This window comes from Pseudochaenichthys georgianus, chromosome 12 (genome assembly GCF_902827115.2).
Source record: "Pseudochaenichthys georgianus chromosome 12, fPseGeo1.2, whole genome shotgun sequence".
In the NCBI taxonomy this organism is placed as follows: Eukaryota; Metazoa; Chordata; class Actinopteri; order Perciformes; family Channichthyidae; genus Pseudochaenichthys; species Pseudochaenichthys georgianus.
The window spans coordinates 20,801,164-20,826,021 of NC_047514.1; the positions used below are offsets into that span (position 1 = coordinate 20,801,164).

General features: G+C 38.4%; 2 protein-coding genes across 5 annotated transcripts in view; one reads left to right on the forward strand and one right to left on the reverse strand.

Annotated features, from left to right (window-relative positions):
- The first annotated feature begins 684 nt into the window (after positions 1-684).
- Positions 685-6,779, forward strand: bcl7a (BAF chromatin remodeling complex subunit BCL7A). Its single transcript, XM_034096045.2, has 6 exons — positions 685-807; positions 2,387-2,468; positions 2,630-2,726; positions 2,844-2,993; positions 3,996-4,099; positions 4,391-6,779. The coding sequence occupies exons 1-6, from the start codon at positions 716-718 to the stop codon at positions 4,463-4,465; spliced, it is 600 nt and encodes a 199-aa protein (XP_033951936.2). The 5' UTR covers positions 685-715; the 3' UTR covers positions 4,466-6,779.
- Positions 6,780-7,997: 1,218 nt separating this feature from the next.
- The window catches only part of clip1b (CAP-GLY domain containing linker protein 1b), a 31,538-nt gene continuing 14,677 nt past the window's right edge, over positions 7,998-24,858 (reverse strand). For 3 of the 4 annotated variants that reach the window (XM_034095564.2, XM_034095566.2, XM_034095563.2), the window contains 11 exons: positions 24,206-24,263; positions 24,034-24,119; positions 22,509-22,583; positions 17,837-17,943; positions 13,964-14,009; positions 13,727-13,770; positions 12,394-12,481; positions 12,139-12,304; positions 11,958-12,046; positions 11,720-11,832; positions 7,998-11,083 (listed from right to left, as the gene is read on the reverse strand). In XM_034095564.2, the coding sequence (XP_033951455.1) occupies positions 10,849-11,083; positions 11,720-11,832; positions 11,958-12,046; positions 12,139-12,304; positions 12,394-12,481; positions 13,727-13,770; positions 13,964-14,009; positions 17,837-17,943; positions 22,509-22,583; positions 24,034-24,119; positions 24,206-24,263 (1,107 nt within the window). In that variant the 3' untranslated portion in view covers positions 7,998-10,848. The remainder of the gene's footprint in view (positions 11,084-11,719; positions 11,833-11,957; positions 12,047-12,138; positions 12,305-12,393; positions 12,482-13,726; positions 13,771-13,963; positions 14,010-17,836; positions 17,944-22,508; positions 22,584-24,033; positions 24,120-24,205; positions 24,264-24,858) is intronic. The other variant, XM_034095565.2, reaches the window with a different exon arrangement.

A 24,858-nucleotide genomic window follows, 5' to 3' on the forward strand; every position in this document is an offset into this window, starting at 1 on the left:
GGTAAACAATAAAGATAAAATAGAATACAAATGAAAATAATAACACAAAAATTAAAAGTTAAAAATAAAATGATAAAGTCATAGTAACTGTTGAAAAAATATATCACGGTAAACGTTGATAATTTGAATGTACATATACATATTTGGATTGTTAAATATATTTACATAATATATTTACATTGTGACTTTGTAACTTAGGTATTATTACTACTTTGACATGTATTGAAACTACCTGTATTTATATTGTACTTAATGTGTATTGTACTATATGTTTACACAAAGTGTACTTTTTCTTGTAACTTGCTCTATACCTGTTTTTGTTTCTTTCTTCTGTTGTTTGTACCAGTATGTTCATTTTTTGTTTCCCACTGGGCCCAGGGAAACACAATCTTCTGCCCTGTATGGAAAGCAATACACTCCCACTTATCTTTCTTATGTTATTTACGTATGTACTTACGTTATGTACTTACTCCACGTTTTAAACCAAACTTCTACTAGTTTCGAGCTGTATTTGTTGGATGAGAGCAGTTTCTTTGTTGTGCTCCACACAGCAGGGACAGGGAGACAGATCTGTCTTCATAGTGCAGCTGCAGCCAGCCCCCCTCTCTCTGCTCAATCAGGCCGCGCATGCGCAGTGGCTCCTCTGTGCGCTCTACTGTTTGCATTGTGTCTGAACTGCCGGCGAGCTTTAAAAAATATTATACCCACCGCGGCAATGTCGGGCAGGTCGGTCCGAGCTGAGACCCGGAGCAGGGCTAAAGATGACATCAAGCGGGTTATGGCCGCTATTGAGAAAGTACGAAAATGGTAAGAGAGTGAGAGGGGAAAAAGCGGGCTTCGTTATCTAACACGAGAAAGGCTTCGGCTTGTTGGGGGGGGGGGAGAGGGAAGGGGACGGGGGTGAGGAATGAAATTGAAAGAAAAGGATGATTTCTGAACAGATGTACTTACAGCTCAGGTGCACCGGGGCGCACTCGTGCTGCTCACCGCCTCAGCCCGGTGTCTGAACGCTTTGTATCACTCAGATTGTAGCGGTTTTTTCCATTAACGGCAAAGGGTTGAACCCAGAAGCCATTTCTATGCAGTCACATGAAGCCATTGCTGCCCGCTGTTTGAGCTTGAAGCTCGGCGGCGGGTTTATTTAGCACCGAAACCTCCGATAACTGTTGACTTGGACACAATTTGACGACGGCGCTCTTGAGTCAGAGCACTTTAGTCCGTCTGGAGTTTTAAATTAAGCGCTTTGAGTCGCCCTTTAGGTCCAATAGAGAAGAAGGCACGGTGGGGGTTGGGAGAGGGAAGTAGCATGGCTGAACACGTAGTGACTCAGTCTTAACGTTTCACACAAAACACACTTGTATTCACATTTAACAGCTCACACAAACACATTGTAATGCAGGGAATATATTGTTAATGTTTAGGTGTGTAACCCCGCCTGGTGTCAATATGTATATGTTGTTTTTTTATCAGGTAGTTTAATCAAATGTCCCCAGGTCAAAGTCAGTAAAAGTTGGTGGTTTGAAAATAACATTAATTTAATGTTTTTAACATTTAAAATAAAACACATTGTATACACTGAAAAGTAAGATTAAAGGTACACATATGCTTTTTTACAAATATATATTTATTTTTCTGTTGTGTTCAAACGTTATGCTGCTCCAAAGTGGCTAACAAGTTCAGCATTGTTCATTTAGTCAAGTGACGTTACTGTACTAAAGAAGATAATTTGAGTTATTCTGAGTATTATTATATTCATCTTCATACATTTGATTTCATTACATTTAAAAGGTGAATAATGTAATCCACAACATAAGGATATTGACATTAATATATATGAAGTAAAAAGGTATACAAATATTCTCTAAACTAAATGCTACTTTCTCAATAGGGAATGCCAGAGTTATACTTTTTGCCTCTATATTTAATTATTTGGAGTTTAAATGATGAATCAAGTTGATCAGAAAATGCATCTGCAACCATGTTTGTTAATTTACTTATTGTTTAAGGATTTGTGCATACAAAGAATACATATATCCTTTGGTTCCAGCTACTCCAATGTGAATATTTGCAATGGCCTTGGTGTAATTGCATTCAGAGTCTTTTGGGGTCAGTAGTGATTTTTTATAGTCGATTTATTAATAATGGGATATACTCATGCTGTGTAAATCCTAATAGTCTCCATTCACAGACATTGAGTAGTCATTTAGCAAAAAACTGCCCAACACTCACCCAACTCTAGCTGCTAAAATATGATAAGTTGTTTTATCTTTCTGCATTGTGTCATTTTCACTAACAATCTATCTAAACACTATAAGACCAAGGCAATGTTCTTAATTGTATGATGCCCTATAGCGTTTGAGTCAGCTTTTTTATTTATCCTACACAGGGAGAAGAAATGGGTGACTGTTGGAGACACGTCCCTTCGCATCTTCAAGTGGGTGCCAGTGACGGAGCCCAAATCAGAGGATGTGAGTTCAGCCTCTTTAAGGGGTTATAATTGTCCTTTAAAGTGAACACACTATGTAACTTAATGTTTTCAGCAGGCGTGTTTGTAGGTTGTTATATTCCAGTAAAGCATGGAAATTGCTTCTTTTTTTTTTAACAACATATACTTTTTCCCTTTTTGTAGAAAAATAAAAACAAGAAGAAAGGTAAAGATGAGAAATACGGCTCAGAGCTGACGACTCCAGAAAACAGCTCTTCTCCAGGGATGATGGACATGCACGGTACGTAGTGAAAGCCTTAAAGGGCATGGATTTGCAGTGTCTTTTACTCACTCTTATTTAACAATGTTTAACAATCCTACAAAAAAAACAACATGTACTCCTCTCCGTCTTCTCTAGATGACAATAGCAACCAGAGCTCCATCGCTGACTCCTCCCCGGTGAAACAGGAGAACAGCTGTAGCACCAGCCCGACCCCGGAGCCCACCGCCACGTCTCACCGCGAGAGCAGCGAGATCAAGAGCGACCAGAGCCCGGACAGCAAGAGGGGTCAGTCACCCTCACACCTCCAACATCAACAAACATCATTCTTTCTAACTCAACAGACAGCTAGCAGGTGGTCGTGTGGCTGATCAGATGCATGATTAGGCACTTCCTGCTTTTGTTTTTCTACTCTAATCTTCTAATATCAGGACCAGAAACATCACGACTTGCTCTTATTTTAATAGGAATTTAACAGAAAACTAGCATGTTGTCATAAAAAATAAGCACTTTTTCTTTACTTTCTTTTTTAACAATTCGTCCAATCGTCTCAGCTCTAAATAAGATATCCAATATATTGTTTTTCAAATCTTTTTCACATCGTACATAATAAAAAGGCAGCAACATTTGCTGTCTGATGAACCTAAAATGATAAATATTTTATAATAAAATGTGTTGGTGGACTCTGTATTCCTCACACACCCGATTATCATTCATTAAGGTTTCTATAACTCCTCTGTCTGAATAACAAAAAGCCATCACTTGAACAGACGGATGAACCCATCTATGCAAAGCGGGGCTGCAACAGATGAATATAAGATATTAATGTGACTCATAATTCTTAAAATGCGCTCTTCACATTTCCAAAAGGCAAAGGCTTGTTTTGTTGAACGAGAAACTAATGAACAGCCATAAGAAAAACGGCAAATAGTTGTAGTTGAGAAAGTAAAAGTAGCAGGTTTTAGGGGAATTTCTGCTTTTAAAAAACGACTTATTTCTGCTTATGAAAAAATAAATAATCAGAATATTTGCTGATTTTCTTTTCAGCTTTTAAATCTTAATGTTTCCAGTTTTGATCTTTACATCCTTGTTGTTAAACTAAACTGAACTGTTTAGTCTGAAATGACTCCACGTCACCGTGCAGTTACTCCACACCACCACACTGTGTCATTAAAGGGTCAGGAACAAGCCGTCCTCAACACATCACCTCAACAACATTGTTCAGTCCTCCACTGCCAGATAAATAAATGCTCCCATGTTCTAATTTTTTTATGTTTCTTTATTCCTCAGGTAAGACCACGTCTTCATCAGAGACCTCAGAGAGAGCACCGAGTGCCAAGAGAGACCTTCTGCCCTCGGGGGAGAAGGACTCTTCAGACAGCAAAGCCAATCAGGTACAAACACGTCCCCAAACTACCTTCAAAACTCATCAGTAACTGAAATTATTATTTTATTATTACTACCATAAACCATATATCAAGGGCAAATTACTATCTATTTTTTAAGAAACAAAACTGCTGCCTTATTTCCCAATGCTGTGAGCACCACAACATCTTTAAATCTAATGTTTTAGAAATTATTTGACTCCATTTTATTGGTTTTGTAGCAAAAATCACAGCAAATATTTCCAAAACCAAACAAAGTGTCTATGTTTCATATTTTTTAAATTTCATTTTCTGTTTTAGGACCTAGATGAGGACACCCTACCCAGCAAGAAAGCCAAACTGGAGTCCTCGTCTCCAGACTTTGAGGAGAGTTAAATGTTTGGAGCTGATCGAGTCATTCCTCTCCTCTCCTCCCTCCCTCCCTCCCTCCCTCCCTCCGCCCCTCCCTCCATTACCTCTAGATAATTTAGGGCTAATGGACGCACCGGCTCTCCTCTCCCCACCTCCCTTTCTCAAAACCGAAAGGGGAACAGACGTCTCTCTTCCCCTCCTCCAGTCTGCCCTAACACTCCTCTGCCACAGAGGGAGGATGGATATTACCTCTATTCGCTGGTCCCCCCTCCGTGCTTCCTTCCACACTTCTTCACTAATGCCAAGAGAAGCTCTGACCCCGGGCTGCAGACCCCTCTGTGACCCCCCGCCAGGCCAGCCCTCAAACACTGACCTGCATCTGTGACTGAAAATAGTTAACACTGGGGATTTGAGATTAGGACGAGGTTGGTCCCAGGCGCTAATCTGAAACCGTTTTTAACACATTTTACTGCTAACGGTTAGCTCGGGATAGAGGCTAACTGGGTGTCAGATCAGCAGCTCCCGGGGGGAACCTCCACCCTAAGACCACGTCACTTCAATCCTCCCGATTCGCCTCCTGTTAGACTAATGTTCTATATTTGTTTAGGAAACGTTTAGGGTTTTTTTCTCAGGAGGGTCAATGCACTGTTATGGTATGTCACAATCGATCACAGATAGATTTGCTGTTGTAGTGGAAGTCTTTTTTCTCTATCCATGAAAAGTTCTCCATTCACATCTTTAAGTTAGTTTGTGGTTTGTAGAAGGAGATGGTACTGGTCGAGATAAACTCTTGGATATGTAGTGAGCACAGGCGGCGTAGACCATGAAGGTGTGCCTTGAGTTGCTACGATTTAAAAACACGCTTTAGGTCAACCCGCTTTTGAATTACAATTTTGGTGCCATGTTTGTTTTTTTCCCTTATAATCATCACTTATTAGTGTAATCCAATATTTATAATCAACTGCAACACTTGTTTTTTTGTTAAAGGAATGGTTAATTTTTGTAATAATCACTTATCAAGAGTTCAATTCCACTCTGTATGTTAAATGTAAAGCTGTTAGCTTAGCATGAAGACTGGAAACAAAAGGAAACTAGCCTAATGGTTTGTAAACTCCTGTTTTTAATACAGATTAAAAGTACAAGACCATAATGTTTGAATTAATGAGCTTTAGAGGAATAAGCTTTTTGTCTTAGTATGAAAACAAAGAAGATATTTTCCAGATTATTATAAAGTTGGACTTTTGTACCCTCAATAAGAGTCAGACTATCTGTTTCCAGGCTGTGTGCTATGCTAAGCTAACTATGTTTGGACTGTGGCTTTATATTTTCAGCACAGTCATGAAAGTGTTTTTTCCCAAAATGTGGAACTATTCCTTTAAAACATTTGTAGACTGGAATGTGAACACTACCCAGAATAATTTACATTTGCCGCACATTTAAACATCTGCAAACCTCCTGAATCGGAGTCTCTGGTCTGTCTACTTCAGGGGACGTTTTTCTTTCTGCCTCCAAAGTAGAGACAGACCAGTTTGTGGGACTGGTTTCCGTCTGCTCCACTATCATGACCTGTACTGACTCACTTCTCATCTCTGCGTATCGCTACTATCTCTGACAGAAGGGTCTTTAGCTCGAGCGTTGGTTTGTGACTCCTTACGGTGCTCTCTATCGACTGAATCCATACACGTGTGGCATCGAGCTCTCGGTTTCCGTGCAGATTTGTGCAATTTACTTGAACTTTATATTGACAAAAAAGCGGATTCAGACCTGTGACCTCGTAATGAACAACCTCACACATTAACTTTCATTAATATTTACTGAATATGGATTGAAATGAATTGAATCACTGCAAACCAATGACTTCATGACATAACTATGGGCTATAATAAGTACTTCATGATGCGGAATTACTTGATCAGATTTCAACAAATCAGCATTCACATGGATGGAGAGAAAAGAAAAAAACCAATTGTCTCAGTTTAGAGGATGGATTAGCATATACCTCATTCCCAGTCCAGCAGCGCTGGAACTTAAAATGCTATGTATTGACATTAACAGTTATAAACAGCATTATGTACACTCTGTTTAAAAAATCTCACCTCTGTTGTAGCTTTCACCTAATTGAGCCGATTGCTTATAGTTTGCTCATAACTGTGTTTTAAAAAAACTAAGAAAAAAAGAGCTGTGATATAATATCTTGTATGTTGTTTTCTTATCGGGACCAGTTTGTTTGACTTTAGATCTTGTACAGATTTATGGTTTGGTTTGACTTATTTATTCCATCAGTAGTGCTTGGTTTTTATTATGTCCAATGGTTTTCTTAATAAAATTCACAAAAGTTTCTGGTCTTTGTGTTCAATGTTTGGACGGAAGGGTTAGACCATTTGTAGTACTAGTTTGAGTTTTTTATATATATATATATATATATATATATATATATATATATATATAAAACTTACGGAAGGGTTAGACCATTTGTAGTACTAGTTTAAGTTTTATATATGTATATATATATATATATATATATTATATTTCTTTATTATTATAAAGGTTTAAATAATTGATTGACCTAAATCTAACAGGATGTACAACTGTTGCATCTCACACAATTCTTTTCAGGACTTTTGATACAAAGAACTTGTGTCAAAAATGTGCTTTTAACTTAACAAATATATAAATGCAGGACTTTTACTTGTAGTTATTCTACATTGTGCCAATACTGCTTTAAATATATCTGAGTGTTTTCTGCTAGAGTGAAAAAACCAATTGTCTCAGTTTAGAGGATGGATTAGCATATACCTCATTCCCAGTCCAGCAGCGCTGGAACTTAAAATGCTATGTATTGACATTAACAGTTATAAACAGCATTATGTACACTCTGTTTAAAAAATCTCACCTCTGTTGTAGCTTTCACCTAATTGAGCCGATTGCTTATAGTTTGCTCATAACTGTGTTTTAAAAAAACTAAGAAAAAAGAGCTGTGATATAATATCTTGTATGTTGTTTTCTTATCGGGACCAGTTTGTTTGACTTTAGATCTTGTACAGATTTATGGTTTGGTTTGACTTATTTATTCCATCAGTAGTGCTTGGTTTTTATTATGTCCAATGGTTTTCTTAATAAAATTCACAAAAGTTTCTGGTCTTTGTGTTCAATGTTTGGACGGAAGGGTTAGACCATTTGTAGTACTAGTTTAAGTTTTATATATATATATATATATCACATATACATATATAAAACTTACGGAAGGGTTAGACCATTTGTAGTACTAGTTTAAGTTTTATATATGTATATATATATATATATTATATTTCTTTATTATTATAAAGGTTTAAATAATTGATTGACCTAAATCTAACAGGATGTACAACTGTTGCATCTCACACAATTCTTTTCAGGACTTTTGATACAAAGAACTTGTGTCAAAAATGTGCTTTTAACTTAACAAATATATAAATGCAGGACTTTTACTTGTAGTTATTCTACATTGTGCCAATACTGCTTTAAATATATCTGAGAGTGTTTTCTGCTAGAGTGAAAAAACCACATGAGCACGAGCTTGTTTTAAAGTGTTTCTATTGACTGCTCAGGAGTATACAGAACATAGAAAACAGTGACATCTTACACCACGTCAACATCTGTAAAATTGTTTCCAAACCATTTCTAGATAGTGCCTGAAATAGTTACATATATAAAACATTACACTAATAATAATAATTAGACGCATCACTTATAAAGTACACAATGTTTTAAAGTCTATACAAATGTTGTTTTTCTCTCGCATTATACAACAGGGCAGAAAAATAAAATGTTGTACACATAAAAGCTTTATTTTGTCTCATGGCACTGTGTACACATTTATCAGAAGGACGCCTCTGATTAGTATTTACAAAGGTTAGTCACATGTATTAAATACACTGTTACTCGGGAAGATTCAATATGATCCAAATATTGTGCTTAAGAACAAGAGGAGTCAAATACAAGTCGCTACACAGGCTACATTTAAAATAATAGTTTGAAATTTTCTGGGAAATATGTTCACTTTCTTAGAGGTAGTTGAAATGATTGATACAACTTTAATATCCGTCTATGAAAGGAGTGATCTACAGATAAACCGTATTATTGCACTTATTAAATTATCAGACCGAGGATGGACTGTAAATACGGAAAGATTAAAATAAGCTGCAGCAGAACCAGCTTTCATTTTTCTCAAAATAAAATATTCCTCTTCCTCCTAAAAACTTGGCACCTGCATTACCCACAATGCAACCAGACTACCAACTAACAGATTCATGTGACATGTTGACCTGTGTTAAAAAGAATGCGAGGAACATTTCAATATCTGGTTGTTAATTAAGTCTGTTGTTTTGTTCCCATTTACAACCTTAACCTCATGTTTAAAACTGCGACCATAATCAGGGAGGCAATATCATTTCCTCAAAATGTACTAAAAATGCAGTTTAGATGTATGGAAACACCATTCTGTGGGAAAACTGTTTTTTACCTAGAGACACTAGAAGCTTTTTAGTACTTTTCTTTACTCCCCAACACCTTGATACAGACTTTAGGTGTCAAATTGTTACTACAGACTACATCTGCCTTTCAGCACCTCTAATTTTAACATCTTGATTAGTTAACCTGTAGAAAAACCAGTGTCTAAAAAACGTTTACACACTTTGTGCTAAGCTAAGCTAACCTGCCTCAACTTGGTTCATATTTGTCATACAGACAGAGTAGTGTCGATCATCCCATCTAACTCTCCACCAGAAAGCAAATAGGTGTATTTCCAAAACATTTCAAACCAGTTAAAAGAGGGCAGTATGAAATGGGACGGAATAATCTGTACTGACTCTTAAAATAAATTCACTTTTGTTTAGAATCAAAGTTAAAGCGCTGTTTGTTTCGGCTGAATCTTTAAAGTGGACAGTGCAAACAAAAGTAAGTTAGTGTAGAGGCTTCTATAGTTTTATCTGGTTAGTTTTCATTCTGTAACATGAGGCGTTTGCATTTTAGAAGCCCGTCTAGTGGTCCTAGTTCAGACTTTACACTTTAATCAGTGCTAGCTTATGTCCCTGTAGGAATGTCACTGGTTAGCCAAACATCAGACAATAAATAACAAAATTCAACAACGTCATCATCAACGAAACCTCTGGAGCTCTCCGTGGCATTCATCGAGAATATTAACCTGAATGATGATCTATGGAAATCTATAAAACACAAATCTATCTGATCAAGTGGTTCATTTTGTGTCTGCTCTGCACATGTAGATGAACTTTAAAACTCAAAGTCTACACCATTATAGACCAGACGTCCTTAAAGTGCTTTGAATTTATTTTTACTTTAACACCCAAAATTCCTGGTGCAGGCTGACGAAGATATTAATAGTGAGATGGTTTTGTCCAAACATAAATCTGTGACTTCATACCAAATGTAAACGAGTAAACTGACCTTCATGTGTAAAATCTGTCCCTTTAAGTCAAGGTGTATGTAATTAGTTTGTTGCCTTTGTTTGCATCTCATGGCATTCACTGAGAAACCTTGGAAGCTACCATTTCCAACGTCAAGACTGACATTTACTCAAAGTATTAGAGGTTTTACATAGATTAATATTTAGGTTGATAATGAATAAAAATATCAAATAAAGAAAAAGCCACAATCAGTTATATTATACAGTCATAATATTTAAACAATAAGACAGGTGTCTATTCAAAATCTTTTGAGTATAATGCTTTAATAATTTGTCGTAAAATATTTGGAAATAACTATTTTTTTCAAATAATTAATGCGATTAGATTTTATGACTTACTGTATAATTCAGCTTTGTTCTCAGAACATTATGCCTCATTTCTTTAGAATGTTAGTTTATAATTCGTTTTAGGTGGATATGCTGGAAGAAGCACTTACTAACATATTAGTAAATATTATAAAATTAGTAAAAAGTTAGACATGGCAGTATCTGTCTGATTTTTGCAGCCGTATAGACTTGAGGAATGTGTTACTTAAGACAGTAATGTAGAGGTGCTTCATTTTCCCTTATTTAAACTGTGCTTAATCAAGTTGCATCATTTTCTGCTAAATATCAAATAAAGCCTAAAAAACAACACATACTTCTTACTTAAATGCAAAACAGCACAATAAAAACGTTGAGTGCAGAGGACGGATTCCTTTTTGTTATAAACATCAATATTGCGCAGTATATTTGGACGAGCGTTGTGCATTACAGTTTATCTTCAGAGAAAAGCTGCAGAGTAGAGATTCAGACCAGGACAGTGGCTACCAGTGATATGCATAAATACAGTAGAAAAATACAATATCGAAAAAATCTGACGGGAATTAAGCTGGAGGGTGAAAAGGTGAGTTTAGGAGGAAAAGGAAGGAATTTAAATGCCGGTAAATATCTGATGGAGCTACTAGAAGGTCTGATCATCTTTGCAGGACTCGGTGGCGTGTCCGAAGGCCTCGCAGAAGTCGCAGTACGGCCTCTCGTCGGCCGGGTTGCCTCGGTAGGTGGTGTGGGGCACCGAGTCGGGGCTCTGGGCCTGGGTGGGGCAGTCCTCCGTGTCGTGGAGGTCAAAGCTGTCGCAGATATCGCAGAACAGACGCGGAGTCGCCTTCTTTTCCCGCTTTGACTCACCGTCATCAAACCTGCGGCAGAGAAAAGAGTCATGTGTGTGATGCATCTTCTCCCTCTCCTTCCATCATAGCCACACTGTTTCACTGGGTGACCTGTACATACTTCAGTAGCATGAACACACACAATGTAGTTTATTTGAACTCAATCCCACATAGTACACCATCCCTCCGTAACAAAGAGTACCAAATATGGATTCATCCGCAGATAGAAATAGTCCACAAGAAATACAATATTTCCCGTTTGTTTAATAAAAAACTACAGTAACCAGGGTTCAGATGTTTGTTTAATGACTTGAAAGGAAATCAAAAGTGTAAAAATCACAATATTTCTGCACATAAAGCCTTCAATGGGTTAAATAATTAACTTTAGGGGGCTTGTCTGCATATTTTGTAGGACAAAACCACTAACTGTCTGTCCTTGTTTCCAGCCTTCTAGCCTCCAAGCTAACTTTGCCTGGCTGTAACTTCACGTTTAACAGACAGACATGAGGAGTGGTATCAATGTTAATTTTCTCTCATTTAAGCAAAGTGTGGTTAGGGAGGTAAGGCTTCTGCTCACTTTCTCAATGACTTGTTATGATTGTATCAATTTGCAATAACATAAGAACACAGAGAAGCTTCATTTGATATCATTGATATATCCCTTACTTATCAGTGTCGTCGTTGCCGTTGAACTCAGCCAGAGTGAGCTTCTTCAGTTTGATCTTCAGCTCCTCGTTCTTCCGCTGCAGATCCACGATCACACTGTTCAGGAAGTTTATCTGATGGAGACGAAGCGAGACACAGATCACCTTCAAGTGGGCACAGATAAAAGCTGAGAACATACATTTGTGTCATCTTCTCCACCTTTCTTTGTTTGGCCTTTCAAACCCTTTAAAAATCCCACCTTTGTAAGAATTTCTTTTCGTCCCGACAGTCTTACCTGCCCCTCGGCGAACTCCTTCTCCTCCCTCAGCTGCTCCAGCGCTGCCTCGCCTGCAGGAGCATCAGAAAACAGGTTGACAAAAACAAAAATATCCTCACCAGAACAGAGTTCATGTTTTCTCCTCCTCTCCTCCTCTCCTCACCTGAGGGTGGAGCCTCCCAGTCTTCTCCCTCTGAGGCCTGTGATCCCATGAGCCTTTGCTCCAGACTGTGGACTCGGCTCTGCAGCTGAGCTTTGTCTCTCTCCAGCGTCTCCACGGCGGAATGCAGCGTCTTGGCCGTGGCGTTTTCTCCTCGAAGTGCGGTGATCTGCAGCAACACCGAAACATATGAAACCCTCATCAAGCTGAGAGAAGAGTGAAGTTTCTAAAGAACGTGTAAAGGTCACGTGTGAATACCTCGTTCCTCAGAGTTTCCAGTTCCCGGTCTTTGTCTGAGATTAAGGCTCCAGTGGGTTTCTGGAAGTTCATTTCACCATCCGTTTCTCTGTACAAAGACCAAAGACAGGATCGATTAAGAGAGAACCAACATTTAGACTGAGGTCATCTTTGTGTTTTATAATCTCTTTGCATACTTTAGTTTTCTATTGTTGAAACTAAACGTCATTTTCAGCATTGTGTGATCCAAACAATTCGAATGACTTAAAACGATACAGATATATAGCATAAAGAATGATCATCATCTCCAAAATGTACACAAATATTATGCTCAAATCCGTATTTGTTAGCATTCAGCAGACACAGAGCGGCACACACCTGGTATAAAAGGCGGTCTGATAGAATCAGTATAACATTTGAAGCTTCATTCAAAAACTTCAAAGCTTTAATATAAGAAGGGACATTTGGTGAAGCCCTAGTAAAACATGACCTTTACCCAACTGTAAAGGTTACAGCATATATGCAGTTGTAAAACACGATGCTGGATTTCACATCTACACCGTGAAAAACCATGAATCATCAGCTGTGTATTTACACCACCTGCCCCAGTGATACCCAGGAGACACCATCTCTGCTTCAGCCTTCTTGATGAATAGAAGTGGATGTGAATCGGGTCGTTTCACTGAATCACATCTCCTGTCTTCTGAGAACACACTCTCGCTCCAAATGTATTATTTCTGCTCTAATTATTGTGCATCACCTCTTCTTTTCCCTACAGCTGCTCTCCATCTCTCGTCTCCTTGCTCTGATCACTTTCACCTACGACTGTCATCCTGTCTATCATTTACACCTCATCAAACATTCACTGTTAACTGAAGTCTCTGCTCTGAAGATGTTTAAATCCTCTGATAACTGAGCTGAGAAGGCAAACACTTTCTGTTTCCAGACTTAGAAAGTGACTAAAATAAGACCAAACAAACACAATGAACACATTTAAAACATCTTACTCTCCTACCAGAAGTGGAAAGGTCTGCCAGGCCTAATATTCTGATAAACACAATCACATAATATACCCTTAAATCAGCATAAAACTACTTTATATTGGGTTATAATTCAGTGCATACCAGTTCATTACATTCACTGGATTGACTATCAATTAAGGTTCATCAAGTAAATCACAACATGTACATAATAATTAAAGAAGCATCAATGTCACACTTTCATGTTTAAAGTGTGTACAGCCTCAAGGGATTTCCGAACAACATATAAAACAGTCCATCAGCGTGGGTTAGAAGAATATGACAGAAAACTAAAACATACATATTTATTAGGGACATATGTCCTCGTCTCTTACCTGGTCTTCATGTCTGCCTGCTGACTGTTGCGGTCGTCATTGTGCTGAGAGGGAAACACACACACGAGGCATTTAAATAGAAGCTAAACCCGTCTGAGCTCGGTCGCACAGTGGGAAGTAAATCCTCGCGGTGCCAAAACCTATTAATCAAATCACCGTTTCTGACTCAAGAAACCCTGATCCATGACAGGAAGAAGGACGTCGCTTATATAATAAAATACTTGGAAAGGTCTGTACCTCCTCAAGATGCTGAGACTTCTGGGAGGCCAGCTTCAGCTCCTCACTGCAGGGGAAGAGGAGGAAGAGGAGGAAGAGAGTTTAAAGTGTGCACTGAAGGAAGGTATCTGTGTCACCATCACTGCTGTATGCTTACATCTGGTCTGGGGCCAGAGGGGCCAGATGTGTTCACACCTGTTAAACATGCACCCACACATTAACAAACTGGCACCTTCAAATACATTGTGGTTCACCTGCTCAAAATGTTGGTGCAAAAAGTTCTTATTTCAGAGTTGATTATGCCCCGTAAAGTTCTAACCGGTCAGCAGAGGCAGAGCAACATTAGCATTTATTTGGGGTTTAAACAGCTCACGGATGTAAAGTCCAATCTTCCCTTTCTTTTATAGCTCACTTTGGTGTCTCGACCAACTCCTGAGGGTTACATCCCGTTCTTTAGCGGCTAAATGCTCAGAGATATACAGGTTGTTGTTTGTCATTGTTGAGTCATTTCATAGTTCTTTTTTGGTTCATGACTACAATCGAGCCCGATGACACATAGTGCTCTGATCCATTGTTAAAAGAAAAATATTGATTATAGCCACAAAGCAAACCAAGCGTACGGATAAAGGCTAGTTTAAAATGTATTCAAGTCAATAATGTCTTCATAAAAGCAGAAAATGTTTGCACTACAAACATTGTGAGTTGCAAGTGAATCTACTGTAAGGCCCTCACTTATACGGATACCATCCACAGACTAAAAAGCCATCTGTTGGTCTTTATATCGGCTGCTTATTTCCACCATTACATCGTCCTACTTTAACATCTTAAAGGATTGGACAGCTGTAAACCCACAGTGGTTTATACTTGCTGCATAAGATACAGTAGTGATACAGTACACACACATCCAAGAGTGAAAACACCACCAGGGAATTACAAAACTGACATTTTAATCTCAGCATATGACCAAATGTAGCCCAAGAGACAGATGCACGCACTGTGTTGTCTGGGAATGTATGAACTTGGATACGTTTGGATGCTGGAACCAAATGATTTTCTGGAGGAATTGAAATTAGCTCCATGTGGGTCATTCTTAGGATTTGTGTCGGAGGAAGAAGCTTTGTGTGACTAAGAGCTGCGTCTGAGCACCAGCTGGGTGAAATGTTTGGCTACCAGTCCCTGGTGTATAACAACATCAGCCATTACAGTTAATGGGAGGAGTTAAAGGGAAATAGGACGACTAAATATGGTTTCTTACATATACTTGTAAATAAAAAGTCACTGCAATGTCTGTCATCAGTGTTCTCCAATAGGATACAAATACAAATGTTTTAGCAGAGAGTGAAGCAGCTGGGATGAAGATTTTCCAATTTGATGCATGACAAATAGTTTCATGCATCATCTTTGATTTCATTTCTTATTATCTTAGTTTTACGCTCTGTGTTTTTCCAGAGAGAAATTATATCAAAGCTTATATTTCTAGACAAAAACATGTGGAAGACAGTACACGAGATCTTGAGCCGAGCGGTCGACCACTTTGGTCCAATTTAATATTTGTCCACTACTTTACTTGACCAAATACCTGCTAAACTATCTTATCCGATCAGCCTTTACTGCAAAATAGTAAATGTCAGCCAGCTAAAAAAATGAAACTAAGACATTATACACACATGCATTTCCAAACATCTGGACTACCTATGTTGAAAATGTATTATCCTTTCAATTTACACACGGCATCTATTGCACGTCTGTCCGTCCTGGGAGAGGGATCCCTCCTCTGTTGCTCTCCCTGAGGTTTCTCCCATTTTTCCCTTTAAACTGGGTTTTCTCCGGAAGTTTCTCCTTGTACGATGTGAGGGTCTAAGGACAGAGGGTCTAAGGACAGAGGGTGTCGTATTGCCATACTGATATTCTGTATAAACTGTGAAGACCACTGAGACAAATGTAACATTTGTGATATTGGGCTATATAAATAAACATTGATTGATTGACATTAACATGCTAATGCTAAGCAGGTTTAATGTTAAACATTGTCATTGTGAGCATGATAGCATCCTGATGTTAGCAATTAGTTTAAAGCACTGCTGTACCAAAGAACAGTCTCACAGAGCTGTTAGCACGGCTGTTTTATAAGCCTTACTAATGAATGAGGACTCGCATATATACCCAAACTGACAGGCAAACCAATCAGGATTTGACCTCAACAAAGACCATCAGAGCTGTGGTGCACACAGCTGCTCTCTTAGAAGAAACAAAAGCCACATTTAGTCCACACTGTGACACACACACTGATGTCATAGTGAAAGTGGCGGCCATGTTGGAGCCAGGCGGTCCTAGGAGCAGCGACGGAGTGATTACATAAGAGCAGCAGACTGAGGAAGGATGGAGAAACACATTGTTGAGACGGGACGGGATGGAAATAGAGGAAATTAAACTGACAAATCCACAGAAGTGTTTAACAGGATTCACCTTTATGCAGAATGTTTGGTTTAAAAAAGAAAAGGCATTGATATTATAAACGCAGGTTCTCTGCAATAATATTGCTTGACATTTCCATCTGCTGTGCTTCCCGAAGGATGCTACATATTGATGACTATAATCCAGCCAATTAGATTCATCTGGAGCTCTGACGTCACAGCTCTGGGCTCCGATGACTCAGGGGAGGTGTGTCAGAATGATGTAAAGACTCAAAAACACACGCACACACACAAAGTCTATAAATAGACGTCGACTTTGGGCTGGAGATCATCACAAACATTTGGAAGTGAAAACATGCTGATAAAAGATGCAGTATTTTTAGAACAGTTTTAGCTGAGCTGTCAGTCAGAGCGCTGCTGGTCATTGTTATGAATTTGTTGCTATGCCAACACAGTGGAAGCCATGAAAGTAATCATGTTAATAGATTTAGCTTCATCATGCTTTGCCCCTCTCTATGCATGAGGGTCTTAACTGGATCATACCAGTGGTTTTTCATGGGACCAATTAGTACTTTCACTTAATAGCAAACCATTTTGCAAAACACATTTTACATTTTCTTAACCACTTCATGGATCTGTTTTCATTCATCTACATGAATTCCAAGAGTAAGAACAAGATCAAAATAAAGTAATATAACAAATGCATTTTGTGATAATTCGGGCTCCCTTACAGTCAAGATGGCAGCGAAGACAACAAAAGACCTGTTTAACTTGTATCATGCCTAACTTTAAGTGGATCATATTTGGTAACATACGTGAATACGTGCTGCTTCAGTTCAAAATGAGACCAAACTTTGTGATGGGTTATACCTTTGTGTGACCAACAGCAGACTGATTTTAGCCAAACTTATTGACGGAAAAGTACATCCACATTTATATATGACATATTTTTAACAAATGTATACGGGAAATGTAAAAAGAAGACAATATATGTGCTTTGTAGAAATCTTAATCGTAAACAACCATTTTAATAGTGAGGAATTGTGGTTTAAAAATATGAAAGCAATTCCTCCCAAGAGGGATTTCTCACAGTCATGTGTATTGTGCATTGTACTCCACCATCATATCCATAATCACATAATAGCACCCTCTGGCTAATTATGGGCTTTACACAACAATTGATAGCATGTTTACAAGTGGGAGCATCTCTCCAGAGAGCTGCAGATGGAGCCACTTTAAGAACACATTTGACTTTGATATACGCTTGTATTTAAATGTCTAAAATGTAATTAAACCGAGACATTTGCACAGTCCTTTCTTTGTGCTGAATTAGAGCCAGAAATGCAGGCGGGGTCTTTAATGATCAGTACAGACCCTCCGGACAGATTAAGCACACAGCACTCTAATGAACTGGCTGGCTGGGGTCACCTCTACAGGAGACATGCCAGGAAAAAACACATTAGTTATCATGAGTACTCACATTTCCTTGCAGAGGACTCCGATTCTCTGGTTTTCTGAGCTGCTCCGCTCCTTCGACAGGCTCAGCTCCTCCTGGTACTTGGAGTTCTGCTGTTTTAAAGCCTCAAGCTGAAAAGAAACAGGAACGAAAAAAAAGATTCATAAATATAAACACACCAAGTTAGAACAACAAAGAACTTTAAGGGAGGTAGTTTCGCCTTTTTGCTTATTATGTATTCACAGCTAAGAAGTTGTTACACTTAAGCCCTATTCTGAAGTGAATCTATAAAGCACACTACAGCCACAAGACAACTCAAAGTGCCTTACACAAAACATTGAGACAAAGTGCAAAAAACACAACTATAGGACATCTAAATACAACTTACTGCCATTCAAAAGCAAACAGGATCAAATAACCTATAATAAAATAAAGAGGGCAGTGCAGTGTAAGGAGCACTTATGTGGGCAACAATGAAAGCTTCATTACTGGTTGGGGGCACTGTCTGTTCTCCCTGTAATGTGTATCAGGATCGCTTTGCCACAGAAGAAAACATGTAATGATCAAAGGCAAGCGTCTTTTTTCTCTCTTATGATTTGAAGGATGCTTTATCTATGATAGACATCAGTGAAACACACAATTATATTACTGTGTTTCATGTTGTGTGTTCGTGTTTGACTGAGTTTTGACTCAGAGAAGTAGCACAAACCTTTTTAACTTAAAATCAGACAACATTCAGGAAATCTTCACATTTCAAAACAAGTAACCAGCTAATGTTTGGCCTAAAAAATATATTCATCAATTAATATATATTATCAAAATAGTTGTCTATTTTGGTAACCCCGAAGTTTAGTGGCAGAAACAATGTTTCTCTCTCTATACTCACTGTGATAAAAGATACAAATGGCCCGGCAAAAATAAAAACATCCTTACTATAACGATGATTAATTGTCTACCTACTGATCAAATAATGAACTCATTCTGTCAGCTACTTTACACCATAAACACCATAATACCACTTCACAATACAACATCTCTTACGTTAGAAAACCGCTGCAGTTACACAAGAGAAACGATGGGTCATTAGGAGTGATGCTGCAGTTAATTCTTAAAATACCCAACGCCTTGAGAAATGTGATGAGTCAGAAGAGAGCAGAATGGGTTCAGTCCATGTGAAACTAAAAATAATATCCCCAGAGACGACAGCTCCTCCAACTTCACCTCATGCACACTTTCAGTTTCTCATTTATGTCAGATATCTGGGAGTCCAAAAAAAAAAACACACATCTCACTTAACTGTTTTTCTGACATGTGCAGCGCCGCCATGTTCGCAGTTTCAAAATAGCAATAGTCAATAATTAATTACCAAGTATGACTGATAAATCAATACCTTTGCAGTAGCTGGTTAAAAAACAAAAAAGTATTTTCAAAAACTAATGTGTTGCAACTCCCACTTGAAGCATCTGCATTATGTTTCTGTGCTTCTTTGCATATCTTCAACAACTGTGTGTTGGATGCTTTGCACATCTGTCTCTGACTTTTTCAATATTTATCCCCACCTACAAAGTGTATAGTCAGCTGAGCGTGCTAAACTAACACAATTATAAACAAACAGGATATCTACACTGATCACAAGCACAGGCTACATCATGACATCTGAAATCAACACCAATTAAAATCTCCATTTATGAAAGCTAATTAGAGACAAAATTAGCACCCTCTTTTCCTGCAAACAAGAAGAAGAAGAAGAAGAAGAAGAAGATTGAAATGCTCTACAATCTGCGGCACTGATCAGGTTTGAATCCCGAGCTAAAAAGCCAAAGAAAAGCAGCCATCCTACCTGGTAGTGAGGTGAGAAGTTGTTATTGGAGTAACCCTGATGCAGAGCAGCTATGTCCATACCTGCACAGCTCCCCTCTGATTTTAACCTATGTTAACCTTCTAACAACAGCAGCGTTGGAGCGATGTCCCCCCGCTCTACAGCATCACATGCACAGAATAAAACAAGCTGGGCATCAATAAAGCATCAGCTCTCATCCCCCGCCGTGCACCGCTGCGAGAGGGAAATGGAGCGCGCGTCGCCTCAGCAGCCTCGCTCTCTCTCTCTCACAGTTGAGTTAAAAGCTGAGCACTTCCATTATGTAAGCCCCACAAGAATCAGCTCCTCCCAGACCCCCCCCCCCCAAACATTCTGCTGCTCACAATCTTGTTTCCTCACTGTCTAACACCATATGTACACACTCCTCTGAAAGATTCACCTTTCATTCAGTGTTTTACATGAATCACAGCAAATAGAATCAGCTGTGTGTAAACTGCTTTACCTTACAAGGTCTGATCAAAACAAGAAAGCATTCATGTTGTTTAGTGTTGCAACATGTGTAAGATGCAGCGTAGGCTAAAACCCACAATGAATTGTCCTCATCGCCGATGACATGTCTAGAAAATCGCTATGTTAATTAATTGCATTACAATTATTGTGTTTAAACAATTATGTTTGGTCCAAAAGGCCGAGAAACCAGCAAAGAATCACAATTACAGACAAACAAAAGGCATGTTTTTATTTTTTGTCCATCTTCCCCTCAAGACCAAAAGTAATATGTTAACTGTCATAAAATGAAGTAAATGAGCAAATGCCCATATCTAACAAGCTAAAGCCAAACAAAAAGGTTAAGGGAGTTACAAATACATCCGGTATAAGATCATAGAAGACAGAGAAATAAGCCCAACTGAGAAGCCGGAGCCAGCTCATTTCGGGGACATGTTTTTTTAAAGAAGACAAACAGGTGGCAGCCAACACCCCTAGTATTAATCGGGGTTGAAACTATCAATTATTTTCATCAGCCATTCATTTGTCAGTTATTCTTTCAAATATTGCTTTGGTTCAAATAAATGACCACTGTGTTTAAACTGCTTCTTTAGAAGACCAATAGCTCCAAACCCAATAATACGCTATCCACCCTAAAACTAAATCTAAATAAAATAGAAAACAAGCAAATAACCACAACTTAAAAAGCAAACCTAACAAAAAGAAAGCTAACCAGACAGATATATGTCATATGATTTAAAACACTACAAGTTGTACGTGTAATATATTCAAGTTGATATTTCTTGTCCATCTCTTAGTCTACTTCAATATACCAACATCCTAAGTTTACTACAACAACAAGGCAAAGAAAACCAGGAAGAACACATACTGTAACTGAAGCTGGAAACAACCATTTTGCCATTTTGTTGCATCTTTCAACTCTTGCATAATTTTCCTTGTTATCTATCTACTGGTGCTGTCTTATGAAGGCTTTAAACAAAAAACACAATAAATAAGAACAGAAACAATACATCGCTTTTTAAAGTTTCATCTCTGGACCCAACGGATGTGTGAGAGCACAACACAAGAGCCCGATCTGAAGTCAACCGTTCATTCATGCACCCTCTCTGCCAGAGTTACATCACAACATCAGCAACATGGCTGAGCAGGCAGAAGAAGCAGATGCAAGAGCATTCCTGCAGAATAATTTACACCGTGTGTTAGATTTCCTACAAAGACTAAAGTACTGTTCTCGTTAATGTAGCATACATAAACATTTTGAAGACGGTCATGTTATGCTGATCCTATCAGACTCATAGAGGCAAGTACATACAAAGTTAGTGTATGTTGTTCATTTCAACCTTCGAATACAGAAGGTTATATTTTTCCAGCTTTAAGTGAGTTTAAACTAACTTATTAATACCATTTCTATATTATGCCTTACAGTGACAGAGCTGAAAATAACAATTTAAAGGGGAATGGATGACTTTTTCCTATTCTTTCTGACACTAGTAGTGTATAAAAGGGTTGGTATGGTGTCATTTCTTTTGGGACTAAAATAGATGTTCAATCGTTCAATCTCTAATCTCCAATTTCAATTTCCCTCGCTGTCATGACATCAAACATCTGGAGCTCGCAAACAGCTGGAGTCAGAGTGAATAAAGGCAAGCAAGAGGGCACCAGAGAGCCACAGTCTGAGAGCACGGCTGCAGCTGGACAACCGTCAGTCAAACCGCTCTTATGAGGGTGTAATGATACACATACAGGGGCAATAGAGACGGGGAGAGATGGCTCATAGTATTTCATGCGTGGCTTATTAGATGTGATGACTAGGACTTTCAGAGTCACATGCGGTCAGTGTGGGAATCCTGATGTGAATCCATAATAAAAACCCTGCAGGCTACAAATGCTAAACCTATGCATGTGCAAGTCCTTTCTTTCACAGGGCAGTGGACACAAAGAAACATGCAGCCTCATGCATGCATACAGTACATAAAGCTTAGGATTCCTCAACATGCTAAAGCACAGCGTGGGCTAAGAGAAAAGGGCATTTGCCAGTAAAGCTATAATGTCCAGAGGGCAAGGAGAATTTTATTGCTGACTTTTATATACTTTTTCTTTTTTGAACGAGGCACCTGAAAAGTCAGTCTGAGAATGAAGAAATAGAAATGAAATACTGCTTTTTGTTTACCTCCGTCTTAAATGTCGGTCCTATATTGTAATAAACTACACATGTGCTGTGTGAGAGTGGAAATATTGACCAAAAAAAAAGGGAAAACTAATGAATAAAAATACAACTTATAAAATGAAAACACTGTGATTTCAGTGTCAGAAAGTATTCACAGTTTTCTGCTGCATCTGAATATTACCACACATATTTCTGATATTTACCTGTGCCTCCAGTGTCTTGTTTTCATCTGTTAGCTGCTCAAGCGCCAGCGCTGAACTCTCTGACTTTTTAGTAGCCTGGAAAACATACAGATCAATCAGAAAAGCTTAAAATCAGAGAGTAACATTAGATTCTCTTTTTCCCAAGAATGTACAAAAGGCACAACAATCTAAATCCCTTTCTAGTCAAAACGGATATTAGCACTTAACACATCTCTTAATAGACCGGAGAGATAAGAGGTCATTAAAATGCTGGCTAAAAAAGGAAGACTGCCCTCATCTGAGTCAGCCTGGAGCTCGTTCAGCTGTTTCTCTTTTTAAATCCAGAAGCCAGAGGGAAGAGCTTTGACTTTAGGGAAAGACAACTAAACACTCTTATAATTGCAAACTATAATACCTGCTGATCTTTACTAACACTTGAATCAGTAAAAGACTCTGTTTTACCCTTTAATGTATGTACCTGCCAATACACTGCCCAACATGCGGATAGCCCATACTCAGTGTAATCAGTTTCATGGGGATTACACAAGAGAAAAAAGTACTTCCTTCATCATTGTTATTCCAAATAATTGTTTTCTTCACATGTCCTTTATATTACTCTTAACTCCTTTTCAGGCAATGCCAAGACTGGTGCGTCGACTTATCAAGTCCAAATGGGAATGATGTAATGTAAGTAACGTGTGCATGTGTGTGTTAGTAATGTTCTAACAGCGTAAAAATAGCTGCTTGTGGCCATATTCAGATTTAGAGTGGGAGCGCATCACTAAGAATGAATGAAAGCACACAAGGCACACTAAGCAGGGATTATAAAAAGGAAAGCCCAAACTTTTTTTTTTTTTTAATTGAGATATCACAAGTATTGTGTGGAGCTCTCTGGAGAACCAGAAGCAGAGTGAGCTATCTTGGTGAGAGTCAGCAAATGTCTACACACTGATTCATCCTCTACATACGGCGCTATCTGACTGTTAGCTGCAGTGTGAGCTGTGACATTCAGGCTCTTTGTGTGTGAGCACAACAACAACAAGACTGGTTACATGAGATCAAGATGTCCCTCAGCACTGATGTTTTGTGTGCCAGGATCTATGTTTTACTAACATATTCTTAAAAGTCCTGCATTCAAACCCTTAACCAAGCAAAAGCAAATGCATCTATTAAGCACAATGTACTAAAAGTATAAAAAGGAAAAGTAGTCATTGTGCAGTAAAATGTTCCTCGTCAGTTTTGCATGATCATGAATTCAGTTTTTGTATTGATGTTACTGTTGCAACAATGTGTGTGTTGCACTTCACTGCAGTAGATGTTTAATGTTGTGCTAATGGTAACTCCTTTATATATTGTTGGGTAGCATAATCTACAGGAATGCGTCGAATCTATAAGATCCACTTTTAAGGGGTCAAAATATGTAGTGGGGTAAAAAGTCAAATACTTTCTTCTGAGAGGTAAAAGAAAAGCATGACGTTAAATTAAATGCAAATACTCATGTAAATGACAAGATATTTTAAACCATTGACTACGAGTGTAAGCGTACCTTTGTCAGCTCTTTCTCTCCGCACTGACTCATCTCTTTCAGCGTCTGGTGGTCTTTCTTTGACTGCTCCACACTCTGCTCCAGGTCTGACAGAAGACAGAAGGACAGGATAACCTCTCACAACCGTCTTCGCACAGAAAAAAGTCAGTTGTGACACATCTGATATGTTTACCTTGCATGATCTTCGCTGTCCTCTTGTAGTCCTCCTCTGCTGTTTCGAGCTTTTGTCTCTGAAACGGGGAAAGATCAGCGTGATTACGAACTAATGGCGTACATACTTACATTCTTGTACCTTGAGCTAATAATGACTTGGCCAAGAAAACATGCAATGTTTGTGGAGAAAATGCCTCTCTTAATGAGGCCACTTTCACGATGCCCACGGGCAAAACACCTCACGGAGCATGAATTAGACAAATAAGGCAAAACTATAGTTAGACACTGGACCCTCACAGATGTGCACTGATGAAGGAAATGTGTTTATATATACCAACACATGCACTTTTCTGTGAAATGTATGACATCATCAAATTCTTAAAGAATCCGAACAACATTTCTTTAACACTTCTGTAACAGTTTATGATTAAATTGATTTTTTGATAAAGAAATACAACATAAACTATTTACAACTGATGACGGATTAATTATTTAAGCCATGTATACGTTAAAAAGGCTTGTCAAATGTAAATGCTAGAAATAACTAGCTCTGAAATTCAATAACAGAACATTTTATATGTTATATAAATGTTCACGTCTTCTAAACAAATCAACGGACAAGGAAGTTGACTTTTAGCCTCAGAGATGCAGCCTTTCTTTGGACTCTGAGGA

Excerpts from the sequence above, each read along its gene's own strand:
- bcl7a (XM_034096045.2), top strand. The coding sequence starts at position 716 with ATGTCGGGCAGGTCGGTCCGAGCTGAGACCCGGAGCAGGGCTAAAGAT. Across the intron at positions 2,727-2,843 it reads AGGGATGATGGACATGCACG|ATGACAATAGCAACCAGAGC; the intron begins GTACGTAGTGAA and ends CGTCTTCTCTAG. Across the intron at positions 2,994-3,995 it reads GAGCCCGGACAGCAAGAGGG|GTAAGACCACGTCTTCATCA; the intron begins GTCAGTCACCCT and ends TTTATTCCTCAG.